The following is a 17,210-nucleotide window of genomic DNA, read 5'->3' as shown; positions in this document are numbered from 1 at the left end:
TGCACAGCTCCTAAGCAAAGGTTGATTCCATATTTAATTTTGAAATATGGTATCACATAACACAAAATTTAATGGTTTTATGTACATTAGCCATTCTGCTGTGGGCTCAACATTTTCTCCTTATCCTTCTGAGAAACAGCAAGGATTTTTCACCCCTGTTGGAGGATTCGAGCGTGAGTGTCAGGTAAGGCAACGCAATGAATTTAACTCCTTCCCACTGATAAGTTCTCCCCAGCTGGATCAATAACCCACAAACTAAGAAGGGTTTTCGTGCCCATTACAGTCTATTGAACCACTGAGCAAAGTTGTCACTGCACTTTCCTCAAGACAAACATGCACAGTCTCTTTTAAACCCATGCATCACACAACAGATAACAACAACTCGTTGGGATTTGTCACTATTCAGCACAGGAATTAATAATGTGCTGTTTAAAATCTCAGAATACATGTAAATTAATTATCTTCAGGAAATTTTCAAACTCCCTGACTGGATTTTTTCCTGTGTGTGAGAAAGCAGGAGGTCAAAAGTTACCCTTAATGGGCAGAGAATAATTAAAAACGGTGTCTGACGTTAAAACTACCAAAACAATTGATCTGCCACTTCAAAAGCACCAAACTGCATCACAAATCTACGCCAACAGCTCTTTACCCAACCGTGGCCTGTGGAAATTTTGAGTTTCTTTCACTATGAAAAATCATTTATATTCAGTTCAGAGAGGAACATCTGTCTACAGCAGCAGTTAAACCAACAGTTCTCACCTCTGAGGTACTAAATACTCACTTGGGGGTCACACACATCAAAATCCAAACTCTCCATGATGCCTATGAGATTTTGGAGCTCTCTCAAAGCACCAAAAGTCCTCTTCATTGATCAGATCAGGCTCTCAGCCCAGGCACACAGATTAAAAACTGAAAAGTTGAGACTGGGAGTGCACACACTTATTTCTGGCCTCTAGTAAAGATATCACTTAAAAATGCAGAGACTTGAGGAAAAACCAGAGCTGAACTCACCCTTTCCCAAGGGAGATCAAAACAGGCTTCTCCATCCCAATCAGAAGTCGGAAAGCCTCATTAAGGTTTGCATAGGTGAAGTTTTCTGCTGCATCTCCAAGAACCACACAGTTTGGGTTTGTCTTATCGATCTCAGCAAATTCAGGCACAAGATCTACAGAAGGAGGGACAAAACCCAGAAGATCACAAATCCCTCACCATTCCAGATCCCACAGACGCGACGGCGCTTCCCCAAGACTCGGAAATTACATGCTTTACCCACGACAACGGGTGAAAAAAACAAATAAATCTCCATCTGAATCAAGGGCTCATCAGACACCCACTCATCTGCCCTAAAACAAAGAGGAAAGCAGAGCGTTTCCCCCGCTCCCCGTGTCCCCAGGGCTGTCGCACCGTGGTGCACCAGCAGGTGCGGCCTCAGGCCGCGCTCCCTCAGGAGGCGGCAGGCGGCCGGCGCCGGCGCCGTCACTTCGGCCTCCGAGACGTCGAAGCCCATGGCCCGCAGCTTCCTCACAAAGTTCTCCCGGGTGGCTTGGGTCTCGTTGGTGCAGAGCTGCAGCTTCAGCCCAGAGGCCTTGATCCTGCGGAGGGAAGGCAGCGGAGGGGTTAGCTAGGTGAAGAGAACGAGACCGGAGCGCCGGCTCTGCTGCGAAGGTGAGGATGATATTCCAAACCAGGAGCAGGATCCTTGGCCGTGACCGGATGCACCTGAAATCCTGACTCCGACTGCAGCTACCAGTTAGTTCAATGATGTTTTACCAACACTGGGGTGGATCCAGTCACATTTATCATTAAACCTCTCATAAAACACCCGTGCTGATACTTGGTGGATAATCCCGAAAAATCCTGCACTTTAACTGACTCATTAATAAATGTTTACAGGTAAATGGATTCTCAGGGGAAGAAAACACGGCCACGAGTGTCCAGAGCCAAGGACATGGCTGCTGTGGATTGGTACTCTGCAGAAGTCGTGTTGTTGCCCCATTCCCAAAGTGTCCAAGGCCAGGTTGGACAGGGCTTGGAGCAGCCTGGGATGGTGGAAGGTCCCTGCCCATGGCAGGGGTGGGATGGGCTCTTTACTGTCCCCTCCAGCCCAAACCATTCTGTGGCTCTGGGAATCCCCTGCAAGCCCTCCGCCTCTGAGCAGCTTTCTTTCCTAAGCTGGTGACCTGCTGTGGATGTCCCCAAAAAGCCTCTTCCCCAAGGATGAGCTGTCAGCTGTCTGGAGACCCAATGTATTTCAAAGTGGCCACAGAAAATGGGAAGCACTGTTAATGGACCACAATTTAAAAAAAACCCCAAAACATTTGCCTAAGGGAGGGTCACTTAGCTCCTCTAATATGTGAAAATCCTAACTTGTGTCGGTTTTCATGTGAATTTGGGCATAATTATCTTTGAGGACCTGAGCACATGTAGATTCAGATACTTAGGTAAGTCTGGAACCAGGCTTATAAATTCTAATAAAAATAATATGACTCTTCTTTGTATTAAAATGAAAAAGGACATTTCTGTCAAGGAAGTCCCTGCACTGATTCTCAAGACAACAAAAGATGCTGGGTCCATTTTGTAGGGAAGATGATCTCAATTGGTTGGTGCAAACACCAAAGCCACCTCCAGACAACAGATCTGACGATGAACTTTCCATCAAAGGATTCTTGGAAATCTGGTCCTGACTCAGAGAGCCCCTTCTGCTCATCAAAACTGCAACCAATGTCTCCTTTAATAATGCTGGTGATTCATTTCTTTCTTATTATTTGTCTTTCCTAATCATAGATATGTGAATTATCAATTACACTTAGTGGTTAATTGCCCTTCATAAAGATAGCTTTTCTCTTTTAAATTAGGCAGTTAATATATTGTAACTAATAGCATCCACTTGTACATTATAAATATATCTTCATTGATTGGAGCACCGAATGTGAGATTCACTCTCAAGTTAATGAAGCAATTGAGTGAAGAAGTGCAGGGTGTACCCAGGGAATAATTATTGTTAATGAATTATGATGTGACCTTCTCAGAACAATGAACAATTGGTGTGACAGTGGGATGACAATATTCCACATCTGTTATTCGAGACACAGTTTCAGCTGGAGTTAAAAAGCAAAGCAGTGTAATTTGGATACACAACAAACTTTAACAGAGTGTGCCGTGGTTAAAAAAAAAAAAAATGCTCTAAATGCAAAGCCTCCCTGCACACTCTTGGCAGGGGGGGGGGGGAAATCCCATGAATCACAACTGCCTGGAAGCAGACATTTGTTGAATTAGAATCTGCTTTTTCTCTTCCTAAAGGTCAACATAATGAATCCAGGGACACCACCAACCACAGACCTGCAGAGACAAACCAGCACCCTCACAGGGTGAAAGCACAGATTCAGTTTTCCTGCACTACTAACTTCTCTCTCAGCATTTTGGATGAAAACCAGAATGACACTTCTGAAAGGACTGAGCAAAGCAGGGGGAGTCTGGACACATCCCAGACTGCTTCATGCCTTCGTGGCCACCAGCAGTTACCACCCCAACAAATGAGCTCAGGAAATGCTTAGGATCAGGTCTACAAACAGTTAGGCCAAGCTGGACAAAAAAAATGGGAGTCCTCTGGTGACACATGAAAAAGACTTTTAAAAATATCCTGGAACTCCAAATGAAACAAAAATCCACAAAACTCTAGAGAAGATTTATTTCTACAAAAATACCTTTCCAATGAGAAGTCACCTTTCCCTTCCCAATTAGCATCTCTGAAAAGACCCCTGTAAACTCTGCCAAATCCTGCACAGAACAGCCACACTCACCTGTACATTCAGTATCACTGGGGTGAATCCATCCCTGGATGCTCAGCACAGGGAGGACGAGCAGAGCCTGCAGGCCAGCTAACAACTGTTAACTCAGAGCTTAAATAATTACAGAGACCTTTTACCAACAGCTCTGCATGGGGGAAAACCTGGCTCCAATCACATTTACAGCAAAACTCTGATTGTTTCCCTGGTCTGGCAAGTTTTGCATGTGGAGAGACTAACAGAAATGGCTTGAAGGTCTGTGTCTCACAGGTGTGATGCTTTGCTCCATGAGTTCACAGGGAAACCTCCAGCCTCTGAACTGACCCCACTGCTCACGCTCCCAGCAAAGCAAGGCAAGGCACTGCAATTTCCACTGCTGGCAGGTGTGGGGTGTCAGGAGAAGAATAAAAAGCAAGACTTGTAATGTGATGTCTTGTAAGATAAAGAGCAGGGGATTAGGTACCTGCAAGTGCAGAAGAATGAAGCGGCAGGAGATGAAATACACGACACCAGTTTTATCGAGATCTCCAGCCTATTACAGATTTATCAGCAGGTCCATTACAGAAGCACAGGCACACCCAGGACACCCAGTCAATCAGGCCTGCAGCTGACTTCCACACATCGTGGCCGTGATAAAGATCCCACTCAAACTCCATGAGCACTGGGAAAATCGATCCCGATCAGAGCACAAGGCGAGCACAAGGACAGGCAGCACTGCTCTCCATGCTGCAGGGACATCCCAAGGCTGCCTCTCCCTCCCTGTTTGGGGCCATCAGCAGGCTCAGCATCAGACAAATCCATCCAATTTCCAACATCACTGCTCACACCACTCCTAATGCCCAAGAGCAGGAGCAGGGGAGCTTCACCCAAGTGAGGCGGAGCAGCTTCTGACCTTACAGGGTGTGAAAAATGCCAAACTGAGCAAAAGTGGCCAAAGGAACAGGTCAGGGCCCTTCTTGGAGGGGATGACAGAACAGAGATGGCAGCAGGGAGCAGATGGAAAGGCCACTGTCCCCTCCAGCTGTGTGTCACACAGGCTGTGCTGCCAGTGCCTGCCCTGCCAGGGAGCTGCCACAGCACACAGGCACTGAAGGAAAAAGCCACAAAAACACCTTCCAAGCCCCAAATTAAAGGCGGACAGATGAGCACTGAGCTCCCACACCAGCCTTACCAGAGGAGGGATTTAAGCCCACTCCAGATCCAAACAATCACTGGGTCACCCAAACGATCCCAAAATCTACACCTGGGGCACCCACCTGGCTCCGGGCATGCCATGAGCACCTGCCCAGGGGGGAAGTGGATGTGAGCACCTGCCCAGGGGGGAAGTGGATGTGAGGGGTTTAATTTCAGCCCTGAGCTGCCCCCGACGCCTCGGCGGCTCTGTGAACTGACCTTTACCTCGTTCTGCTGGAGCAGGACACGGGGCTGAGTGACAATGTCCCACAATGCAATTACCATGCGTCAGATGAGCCGGTCCCTTACAAATCACCTCGAACTTTACACATCTGCTGGCTGTCAGCATCTGCCAGGCTCACTCACCCGAAAATAATGAAAAAAACTCTCATTATTGCTCCATAACAGGTAAAGTGTTAGGACAATTATTGGACATCCTCGCTGACCTTGTGCAGACTTAGCCAACTGCCCTTGCCAACCTTTATGGGCAGCCTTTGGGCACATAAAACACAAAACCTGTTCTTTCAGATGATGTAAAGGTTGTGACACCCGTAGGAAAAGCAATGGTCCTGGGATCAGGACTGGGAATCATCAAACTCGAATTCACATTATCCTGCACATAGCTGAAGCAACTAAGGAAAAGGTATAAGGGTAAACTTCAGATTTCCCATTTTTTTCCCCCACTGTCTTTTGCAGTTAAGTATTTTTTCCTAAGACAGGAATAGGAGGAAAATCCAGCCCACAGCCAGAGGTCCTGTGCAGATGGGCAGCGGGGCAGAAAATCCTTCTGAAGCAACAAACCTGAGCTTGGAGACCGTCCAGCATCAACTTCAAAGGGGTTTGGGAATGTGCTACATGAGATTTCCAGAATTGGCTTTTTATCCTGCTCTTGGTTTTTCAGAGCACCTTGGTTGGGGTTTTTTTGTTGTTTTTTTTTGTTTTGTTTTTAAATGTAAAAGAAAGCACTCTGAGCACTTTTGCTATTTGACTCTTTTGCATCAGTGGATAAATACGAGTGTGCTTCGGTGCAAACCTCTCAGCACTGTGATACCTTGTCTGAAACACAGGGAGTCAACAGCACCTGCAAGCAAACCACAAAGGAAAAGCAGGACCTGTGCAGCAACACCATCCTCCCACCTGGGCAGGGCTAAGGCTAGTGCCCTCTGCCAGGGCCAGGCTGCTGATGCTCCAGCTAAAACCTCTCCTGATCTTGCAGGATTCTCCCAGAAGCCCCCTGGGAGCACCACACACAGCTGAAGATCCAAAAGGGTTTTGTGGCTCAGAGCAATAACCCCTTCCGGGATCCAGCTGTGGAAATGCCTGCTGGGAGGAGAGCACATTTGCTCTGCTTAAGAAGTGTATTTTTGGCAAAAATGCGCTGTATTTTTTCTGCAGATCTGTATTCCTGCCATTCCAGCAGCTATTTCAGCTTCTGCAATAACAACAGGCAAAGCTGTTAACTTCAGAAGCCTGAAGGAGGCCGTAAGTGCCTTTGTCCATCCTTACATGACACAAGCCCCTCCTAATTCCATGGAAACACTGAATTCCCTGGTGTTTAACCTGGTGGGTTCACAATGGAATGGAATCGATGGAACCAGAGGACTGTGGATAAAACTCCAGGACTTTCCTTCTCTATCCCAGCCCCCAAAACTTCCTGTTCCTCTGGTTTCTGCCATCACAGCACATCCAATCTGCTCCTATCTTGCTGTCCCATCTCTGATGCCTCTTCTGTCCCCTGACCTCCTGGTGTTTCCCTTCACCGATGTCCTGGCACTGGTCCTGAGTACAGCCAGGCTTATTAAAACCTGGTTCTCTGGTGATCCAACTTTGTGCTCCACGTAGCAAGGCTGCCCTGACAAATCCTTACACACAGCACTTTTTGGCCCCAGTCCCTCTTGCATTCCTGTGCCCAAAACTCATCTCTACATCTGCTATCTCCCGAGCACAATTTTCTCTCCAGCCCCATATGGCTCACCTCTTTCTCTCTAAATATAGAAGGGGATAATTTGGAGGCAATAAAAAGGAGGGATTGCAAAAGGGATTAAAAAAAAAATAGGAGGGCATTACCTTTGCACACGAATAAAAGCAGGTTAGGCACACATGAAGGAGCCACAAGAAGAGGCCAGTGTTACTTAAGGGTGGGTAAGGGTGACATAAGGAAGGATACAGTTATATAAGTAAAGACTCTGGAAACACCACTTTGAGGCAGTGTTTGACAGTAAAAGCTGAAAAAGAAATCACTAAATTGTAGCTCAAAACAAACTTTAAAAACCCACCGACGCCTTTATTGAGGTATTTTGATAGTTTGGAATTTTTTCAGAGGTAGAAAGAAATCCTGGAAGTTTCACACTAAAACAAACAAAAAGTCCATCTTGTCCTGAATTCTCTACAAAGGCCATTGAATACAGCTGGATACCAGAATTAATGCACAAATTATCCAACACCATAAATCAGAGACCACCTCCCTGAACAGCAGGGAAGACAACAGATTTGTAGGCAACAATATGCCACAACAGCAAAATCTAGAATTCAGTATTTAATAAAAATAACATGTACTTCTGAAGGGAATCTGCAGAAAGGAAGCAAAAAGCAGGATATAAGAAAAAAAAAAAATCTCTGGTCCATTAAGTTCAGTAACAAAATGCATTTAAGGCTGCAGATTACCAAATCAGCTTAATGTATCACACTTAAAAGACTTTAACCACACTGCAAGTGGTTCAATAAGTAAACTCTGGCAGTCCTTAAATAGCTGGTAAGTCTCCACTTTGGGAGCTGTCAAGAAAAAAAAAATCAGATCTTTGGGGATTCAGTTAGCATGAACAGGTCTGGGATATATTTATTCGCATTAAGCAAAATATTTTTATGGACAACATAAAATGTGAATTATACACCGATAGCTTTTATTCTGTGCAAAAATGGGGCTACATGATCTTTAAGGGTGCCTCCAGCCCAAACTGTTCTGTGATTCTACAAAGCTGCTAATTATTCCATTAAAAATTAATTCAAAAACAAGTTATCTTTGACAGGGTTGAATTCTCACTTTGCAACCAAACAGCACCTGTTTGTAAAGAAGGAATTCTATTTCTGAGACCCTAAAGGTTAATGAGATGTAAACTCCAAAAATTCAAGCACTTACTCACTCAATTTGTGCAGACAGAAGGTGAGCACCCACAACTTCAGGGATGCAGGGATTCAGTCAAATAAATAATGAACGCTGCTGATTAGGAAAGCAAATATAGGTTAGGAACACCCACAGCTCTCAGGGAGCTGAGACCACAGCTCATGTTCCAGACTGGAGTGCAGCTGAGACAGCTCTGCCCACAATTCCTGATCAATTCCTGGATCCTCTTCTGGCTCTGCCAGGGAAAAGCTACATGGCAATACAGAAGTGCTTCAATTTGTTGTGTGTCTGCTGCTCCAGGAGGGCAGCGACACCTGGGTCACTGCGTTTCTCTGGGTAGAAAGTGCAAAGAGAGTCAAGTACCAAAACAGATTAGCAGATATTTACACAAGGGTCTGTATGCTTTACTTCAAAGTCTCTTTCCAGGAGGAACAACTTTTCTATCAAATGTCCCGAAGGCACAGCGAGCCTTGGAACTCTGAACATCTGCACAGCCCGTGCTAAGCCACCTTATCTGCTGTGACAACAAAGATTTCCCACTCCTCACGGCACACACACTTCCAAAAGGCTCCTTTGTGAGCTCCCAACTCCTCCGAACCCCCACACCCTGAATCGTTTTACAATCCCAGTTCCGCTTGTTCTCCTCACAATCTTCTTCTTGTTAGACTCTCCAGGTATTTTATTTTATTTTCGCAGGACTGCCCAGCTGCTCCCCAGCCTCCCTGCTCCCCAGATTTCCGCTGCCCTTTTCAAGGGCTCTGTGGAAAGCTGTGCTAACAGATGCACCGCCCCGGCCCAACAACAGGATGTTGTAAACGTCCAGCCACCGTGTGCTTTTCATATGGATATGCTAATGGACACGCTATCAGCACACAGCTGTAAATGCAAATGCCAGAGCACAGGCTGAGCATCTTTTATGGGTGTTTAACCACCTTCTGTCTTGTAAGGGAGCAGCTCCCTGCTATTTGCGAGATAAAAAGCGGCTAGCTCACCTCGTGTCAATGCTGTGTAAATCGATTAAGACAAGAACAGCACGGCACTGAGGCTCTGTTAGGGCCGGCTCCAGGAGAAGCCTTTAAGTCACCGATGGCCATTCTGATCTGCTCCAAAGCATCTGCCAGTGAACTGCACATGCTGGGAAGAGGTGGGTGGGGTTTATGTAACTTTCTCAAAGTGACAGTGATACGCCGCAGTGAGTTAAACAATCAAGAAACATTATCCCTCTAAAACTTAAAAGCTTTAAAGGGATAAATTAGCTTATCGAGCCACTTTTGGCTTTTCTAGCCATCCACTGCTCTAATATCCCCACCTGAAGATACCAACAACAGCCCCTGGAGAATTTAGAGACATTCCTGGCTCCAGGGGTTAAGCCAGGGGTGCCAACAGCCTTTGGCACACGAGTGCCTGGCTGCCACAGTCTGGATGAGTAACAAGGATCCAGATTCACCTTATCCCTCGGCAGGCTCTGCTCACCAAACATTCCTGTGGTTCATCTGCTAGGCCTCCAACCCCCTCTCCCAGTGCACACTGAATCCTTCAATATTTCACAGGGAAGATTTATCAGGGCTGCAGGCACATCAGCAATAAACAAAGCATTCCCAGCTGTTACACTCGGTGTTTCACCACAGGCGATACCAACTACTGATGCCTGGCTCAGGAGGGTCTCTACAGCACTGGGAGGTTACTAAGTGTCACCTTGCTCAGGGTGTTCCAGCGTCCATCAGCTTCTCTGGCCGCGTTTCTGCTCCACCTGACTGTACTGTTGGCTAAAGAGCTAAAAACAAACAAACAAGAGGGTAAGCACCCTTCTAAAGCTGTCACAAATAGAAACCAGCCCAAATTCTGCTGGCAGAAATCATGCTGCTGCTCTTGCAAACGCTAACTCACATAACTGCACAGCAGAATTCGGCTGAAAACAAGAGAAATAATGCAGCAAATGTGGTTGTAGGAGGTCAGGACAGCTTCAGTCACATGAAACCAATGACAAATCACTATGTTTACCTATCATTTTTACTGGAGTGTACTATATGTTGTTACACTAAGTTAATTGCTGTAATGGGGGAGATGAAGTAGCAATACAGTCTGAAAAGAACAGGCCAGCTGTCCTGTTGTAAGAGTCCTTATCCGTACTCTGAGTTATCAAAATGGTATTTAAGGTTTCTGCTGGACATATACAAGCACTGAAAGATGTTAGACAGCTCCTTTAGCAGAGGACCACGGCAATTTGAATTAGTTATAAGGTTCCTTGCTATCTGAAATTATGGCCCTTTAATTGATTTTTAAAAAGGAATTAATTAAAAAAAGAGCTCCTTTTGGCTTTGATCCATCTGCTTGAAACCACCCATCTGTACAGTGACGCAGACACAAATATTAATGACCAACTGGCAATAGGATAATGAGTCAATAAAGGGTTTAAATGGTGTGAGCCAGAACAATTACGAACCTAATAGGCAGATAAATAAGGCTACTTGACTTTACCCAAGGAAAATTATTATTATTCACCACTTACATTGAATGACCTGCACAAAGTGGTTCGGTGGGGTTTTTTCTCCTTCCTGGCACTTTTCCATTCTGCTGTTCCCAGTTCCCACAGGCATGACCGCTGCTTCTCCACTGCTCACCAAATCCTGCCCAAACAAGATCAGCTTTCCTTGCATCCCAGAGCCTTTTGCTGGACTGCACTTCCAGACTCTCCTCAAACAGCCCTGCAGCCCTTGCAGACAGGCCAGATTAGCTGCCAAGGGCTTCCTGTGCCTAACAGGCACAAAGGGCTTAGGCATTCCCAGGACTTCCAGAGAAAACACATAATTTCCTACATTTAGCCCAAGGCCAGAATTCTACTTTTGTTTCATCAGCACACTTCTGACGTTACTGTGAGTTAGACTGCAGTTTACGTTGCCTCTATGCAGGAGGTTTCAGCAAATGCAGTGACAAAGGTTATTAAATAACAGCCTGCAACCCAAGAGAAAATGAAGTTTAAAATCTAGGAGCAAAAAGAAAAAAAAAACAGTGTCAAAAGCATCTGGTGAACCACAATACCCATATTATTGAATATGTCCTGTTTTTTTAAGGAATGATCTGATCTCTGGCAGTATCTATGCAGTTGTTATTATTTATGCTTGGTTTCGCTGTACCTGGAGGCCTTGGCTACGATCTGGGCTGTCCGAGGCTGTGCTCTGCACATGCACAATCCCCTGAAAGAGCCTCAGGATTTCAATAGAAGCAACTTCTCCCTCTGCTTAGTGTCACTGAATTCCCAGGGAATGCTGCTCTGGCACCAGCAGCTTCTCCCAGCCAGGTGAGCACCACAGACCAGCCAAGAGCCTCAATAAGCCTTTAACTTACTTCAGATATTGCTCTCTGACAGAACTGGGAACTCTGATCCATCTGATAATATCTTCTGTACATCCTATATGTGTTTCAAGAAATATGAACAAAGAGAATTATGAAAAAAAAAAAAAATAAAAAGAAGAGCAAGCAGCAAAGAGTTCTGTTATTACCACTTCATTTGGATCTTCTCCAGTTCTGCCTGTCCACGGGCGTTCCACCAGCATTTAGGCATGCATTTAACTAACCTCATATGATCAATTTTACTGAATTCAACATTTCTTCCTGCACTCATCCCAAGTGTATCTGTACTGAGTGGCCCCAGAGGACAGAAGCTGCAGAAGTGCTCACCAAAAAGTTCTGTCAAGTGTTTCACGGGGATTCAGAATTTGGACATTTAAAACATTTCAAGGTGGGTACATGCAGCAGCACAGAATAGTTTGGTCTGGAAGGAACACTAAAGTTCCAATCCCCTAAAATGGGCAGGGACACCTTCCACTATCCCAGGTTGCTCCAAGCCCCATCCAGCACTTGCCAGGTGAAACAGACTGGGATTTTCCACCGTGGGTGAGTGAAACATCACAGAGAGCCAAAATGCTCTTCAGAAATTCACAACCAAGACAATAAATATTTGTCTTTAAACAAAGTTATCGCTGTGGCCACTCCCCCCGGTCCCATCCTGCTCCTCTGGTCAAGCAGGGCCAATACAGACACACAGGCAAGTCAACCTAATTAATTAAAATTAGTTAAGTTAAAGTTACTCAGCTCGTGTTAACTGGACAGCATCACGCAGCTAAAAGTGAAGGATTTCCCTACCTATGGGCACTGGGAGTAACTCCCCAAGACCACACTTTGCTTTTGAGTCACTTCCAAGCTGGGCAATCATTAACCCCAGCAGAGTCACTCTCCATTTCTGGGCTGCAAGTTCCCTGCAAGAAGCTCCAGCTAATCTGACAGCAAAGTTAATCAATTTACAGAAACACCAGTGTGAGCAATGTTTTAAAAATTATTGCCAGGGGATAGTGGTAGCATCACCCCGGTTTTTCTGAGTTTCTTAAAGCTTTCTGATTGTTCATAAGATGGAGTCAGTCTCTTTAGCTTCTGTACAATATTAGGAGCAGTCTTCCCTTTTTTCCCACACATGTAACATAAACAAATCCTTTGTTTTTCATTCCCTGTCCTTTGTTTGCATATTTCTAACCTGAAAATAATTGTAACTGACAACTGGTCTGGCCATTCGGCTGGGAGGTGATAACCCTAGAAGCCAATCCACAACCAGACCCACAAATGTATAAAAAGTAAGAAATAAACAGGCAGAGAAGCTCTCAGCCTTGGGCTCTCTCTGAGAAGCAGCTCTGCCCTGCAAATCTCTTGTCTCCGTGCGTTTCCTTTGCGTGTTGCGATCACAGCGGTAGATCTCCTTGGAAGGTAGATCTACCTACGCACTGCCAGCAGCTGCTGATGCTTTACGTTTTAGCTTTCAGGTTTTTCAGATCCTGTGCCGCCTCGGGGCGCGGTTCTGAGCCTCACATGAAGGCATCACCGCCACACGTGCAGTGACAACAGCAAACGCGGAACCACGCGGGACGCGCCCGCCGCGCCGCCCCGGCCTCCTCTCCCCATCAGCCCGGGCTCTCTCCGCTTCAGAAATCCACAAAACCACCCAGCCAACCCCAAAACCACCCAGCCGACCCCAAAACCTCCCGTTTCGCGTGCGGGGCTGCCGCAGCGCAGCGGGGGCCGGGGTCAAAGCACCTCCTTTGTGCGGCGCGGACCCTCCACCCACCCACCCACACACCCACCTGCGCACGGCCTCGGCCGAGCCGGCGATGGGGACGCCGCCGTCGGCGCCGCTGTCGTAGAGAACCCCGCTGACATCGAGCAGCAGCCCCCGCACGGCCCGGGCCCAGCCGCAGCCCGCCATAGCGGCGCCCCGCCGCCGGCGCTGCCGGGAAATGCAGTCCCGGCCCCCGCTCCGCCCCGGGCCCGCCCCGCCGCACCGCCCGGCCCGGCCCGGCCCGGCCCGCGGGGAGCGGCCCAGCAGCCGCGGCTGCCCCGGCCCGGCCCGGCCCGCGGGGAGCGGCCCAGCAGCCGCGGCTGCCCCGGCCCGGCCCGGCCCGGCCCGCGGGGAGCGGCCCAGCAGCCGCGGCTGCCCCGGCCCGGCCCGGCCCGCGGGGAGCGGCCCAGCAGCCGCGGCTGCCGCGGCCCTGCCGGCGTTCGAGGCCGGGCTGCGAGTGGAGCGGCGTGCCCTAGAGAGCGGCGTCCCCGTCCACGGGAGTGGGGTGAAATTGTGTGATTTGTGTCGTCCCTTCCGACCCGAAGCGTTCTGTGATTCAGGCGGCGAGCAAAAAGAAAAGCCAACCCCACTGACTCGTCGTTTTACGATCGCAGATGAGATGTTATCAGCCGTATTCCAGCTTTATAAATAGTGTTGTTTTCTCGCAAATATCGTCTCGTCGCTAATGCCATCAATAGCGCGACTCCCAGAATGTATAAGGGGCTGTGGTGGAATTATAGTCCGTTTTGTTTTAAGGAAATCAGAGGAGCCTTGGCAGCATTGATTTGCATCGCTGCTCCTGGAATAGCCTCTGGCTTCTCCCTAAAGATAGTATCTAAACTGTGAAATTCATGAAATAGACTCAGAAACGGATCAGGTTATTTAAAACAACATTACTAATGGCACAATATCTCAGCTGTCTGCGGCGATAGCGAACATTGTCTTGGATAGTGTTATCAGTCCAGGACACCCGCTATGAATATTGATCCACAGCTTGTTACAGCCATCACTTGCCGTCAGGACAGGTCAGGGTTGAAACCCACCTAGCATCAAAGCAATTTAAAGACAGCACTTGGGCTGAATTTTAATGCCTGAGCTGGGAAACGGACCAACTTCAGAGTGCTGGAACTAATCCGCGAGTATGTGCCTTTCCACACGCATGTATGTTTGTAGGTTGTTGTGCATATACGTGTGAAACTGATGATATTTGAAAACGCCTCGTAGTTCACAGGTTAATTTCAATGCTGCAATCTACATTCTCAGCTCCTGCAGACGAAACAACTTGTAACAGAAGTATTTGTAGTCTCACATATACCAGATTTTTTTTTCCCCCCCAGTTCACCACCTCACACATCCCCAAAACCAAGATTTAGCCACCTGTAGCTTGTGGGTGCGAACTCCTCAGGTGTGAGCTCCCTTCTCTTCCACATTCTTGTGGTGTTCTACCCCAGAGGCCCACGCCAAATGGGTTCTTGGATAATTAACAGTGTTACTTTTAATCACATCCCCATCACGCATAATCATCCCACGTTCTTGCTCTCCCCTTATCTTAAGGCCTATGCCAAGAATTATTCACGAGCCCAATTCTGCTGAGGCTGAGATAGCTCTGAAGAGGAGGAGGAGGAGGAGGGCTGTGCTCTGCATCTCTCCATAGGAATAGCAGCAGGTGGAGCAGCGGATTCCTACTGAGGGCTGCCATCCCTGGCTGAAGGGTGCCTTTCTCCATCTATCTGATGATTTGTGGCACCAACAAATGCTGAAATGCCAAGGAGAGGGAAAAGCGTCCCCCTGAACAGATCCAGGTGTGCAGAAATACACTGCAAGTGAGTTTTCAATAAGCAGGACTGGCTAGGAGTGGTCATGGGGCTGGTGCAGAGTGGGGAGGCTTGGCCTGCTGTCACCTACCCTGTCCCAGTTATAGGGGTGAACAGACAACAAAGTGTTTTCGCCCAAGACAAAGGAGGGTTGTTTAGGGGGTTGATCAGATGGTAGGAGCTGCTCCAGCACAGGCAGGCCTCAGTTTCCTTGCCTACTAACTGAGAATAGTGTGAACACCACGGGAGAGTTGCAGGAGTGGCCCAGAGTCTGAACTACACTGTTCCCAAGCTTCTCCCAAACTAAAAGCTGCTCCTTTCTCCCTGAGGACCAGGCAGTAGCTTCACATCTCAAGCAGCGGCTGCTGGCACAAGTCAGCTTGGATCCTGCCCAGCGCAGGAGAGGGATGCGGGAGCCATCCCTCCTCTCTGGGTCCCTGTGAACACGAGGCTCACCCCGCTGCACCCGCACTGACCGGGAGAGCTGCAGGTGGCTCAGCGGCGAGCGAGGGGACAGGTGCAGCCGGCGGCTCTCGGGGCCCCGGGCGGACACCAGCTGCCGTCGGGCTGCCGGGCGCAGCCGCATGCCTGCCCCGCGGCGGTGCGGGGGGCTCCTGGCCGCCCCCTGCCCACCTCTCTGCACGTCTCCCCGCCCAACCCGGGGCAGGTAACGGGAAAGCCCCGTCGCCGAGAGGCTGGGATGGAGGGAGGCGCCCGCTGCGCCCCCGCGGAGCCAGCGCGGCGGGGAGGGGGCGCGGGGGCGGCGTGCCAATGGCTGCGCTGCCCCCTCCTCTGCCCCCACCCCGCCGCCGGCCCCTCCGCCTCCCCGGCCGAGACTCCTCTCCTCCCCGCCGCTCACTCCGCGCCGCCAGCGCCGAGCGTGCGGCTCGGGAGCGGCCCGGCTCCGCGCTGGGAGCCGGCAGGTCTCCGGCAAGCGCGGAGGGTGGGGTGGGATGCCGGAATGCCCGGACCGCGGGGCCAAGGCGGCCCCCATCCATCATAAAATCTCCTTCTCCATCTTAGACATCCTGGATCCTCAGAAATTCAGCAGAAGACGCGAACCGGCCTCGGGGAGCTGGGGCAGCTCCCCCCGCTCGGGAGAGCGGGAGAAAAGTTTGGGAAGAGTTGAAGTAGGAAAGGACGCTGCTGCTCCCGGCAGCGGGAGGAATAAACTAGAGGCACATGGTAGGAACGCGCTCGAGTTTCTCCGGCCGGCGCTGGCGGGGCGCGCAGGTGGAGGCAGACGGGGACCCTCGGCCCCGCGCCCGGCGGGACGCGCTCCCCGCGCCGGGTCCCCCAGGAGCGAGGGAAGGGGTGGGGGGCTGGAACCGGATTTCAAGTCTCGATGATGCAAAAGGGAAAAGTTCTCGATATCCGTGTGCCCTGCCCGGCTCCCGGCGTGCGGAGCATCCTCTGCCGCTCAAGAGGGAGGGCGCACACCAGGACGCGCCGCCGCCCCGTCCCGGCGCCGGACGGGCCGCGGCTCTTACGGAGGCACCGCACCGGTTCTTTTCCCCCAGCAAGGGCGGCCTCCGGGGGCTCCTTTCCCCGGGGCGGCAGCGGTCGGATGCCTCGGCCCGCGGGACGGCCGGCTGGGTAATTGCTCAGCCCGTCCCCACCGGAGGATGCCTTAGCTCCCGGTGATCGATATCCTATTACCGACTCCCGCCTATCTCCTGCCCGCAGCTTGCAGGTGCCCACTTCAAACCTCCTTCCCCCGGCCTGATCCTAATATTGTTCGATTAAAACTTACCTTTAATAGATGACATCTATCGATCTGGCCCTCGCAAATCTGAAACTCCATTAGCGCAGGGATGGGGAGGGGGGGGAGGGGATTTATTTCGTTTCAGAAGGGGACTTTAATAACTTCTTTTTTAATTGGTAAGAAATCCATATCGACGGCTCCCCCCCTCCCCGCCGCGGATGCGGTGGCACAGTGGGGGATGCGGGGAGGGAGGGGATCTCGCACGACGGGCGGAATTTTTCTCCCCTTTATCGTATTTTTAATGATTGCCCTTACGTTGGGGAGAGGGAGGGATGTCGGAGCAGTAGCGCGGGGGTTCGGAGGGGGGACGGGAGGAGGGTGCGCTGTCCCCTGACGAGCCTCGCCATCTCACCTAGATGCGCACGCCCCGGCGGAAAGCGGCGCCGAGGACGCGGGGCAGGAGCGCGACGAGGAGGATCCGAGCGGGGACGGGAGCGGGACCGAGAGC

The 17,210-nt window shown here is 49.7% G+C and overlaps 1 protein-coding gene across 7 annotated transcripts in view; it reads right to left on the bottom strand.

Annotated features, from left to right (window-relative positions):
• The window catches only part of LHPP (phospholysine phosphohistidine inorganic pyrophosphate phosphatase), a 71,611-nt gene extending 58,276 nt beyond the window's left edge, over nucleotides 1-13,335 (bottom strand). For all 7 annotated transcript variants that reach the window (XM_040071475.2, XM_040071480.2, XM_040071474.2 and 4 more), the window contains exons 1-3: nucleotides 13,209-13,335; nucleotides 1,405-1,592; nucleotides 1,012-1,165 (exon numbers count right to left, since the gene is read on the bottom strand). In XM_040071475.2, coding sequence (XP_039927409.1) covers nucleotides 1,012-1,165; nucleotides 1,405-1,592; nucleotides 13,209-13,330 — 464 coding nt within the window. In that variant the 5' untranslated portion in view covers nucleotides 13,331-13,335. The remainder of the gene's footprint in view (nucleotides 1-1,011; nucleotides 1,166-1,404; nucleotides 1,593-13,208) is intronic.
• Between the last annotated feature and the right edge of the window lie 3,875 nt (nucleotides 13,336-17,210).

This window comes from Hirundo rustica, chromosome 8 (genome assembly GCF_015227805.2).
Source record: "Hirundo rustica isolate bHirRus1 chromosome 8, bHirRus1.pri.v3, whole genome shotgun sequence".
NCBI classification, from domain to species: domain Eukaryota; kingdom Metazoa; phylum Chordata; class Aves; order Passeriformes; family Hirundinidae; genus Hirundo; species Hirundo rustica.
Note: the sequence above shows the minus strand (reverse complement) of the source record. Positions and strands in the feature narration are given on the sequence as shown.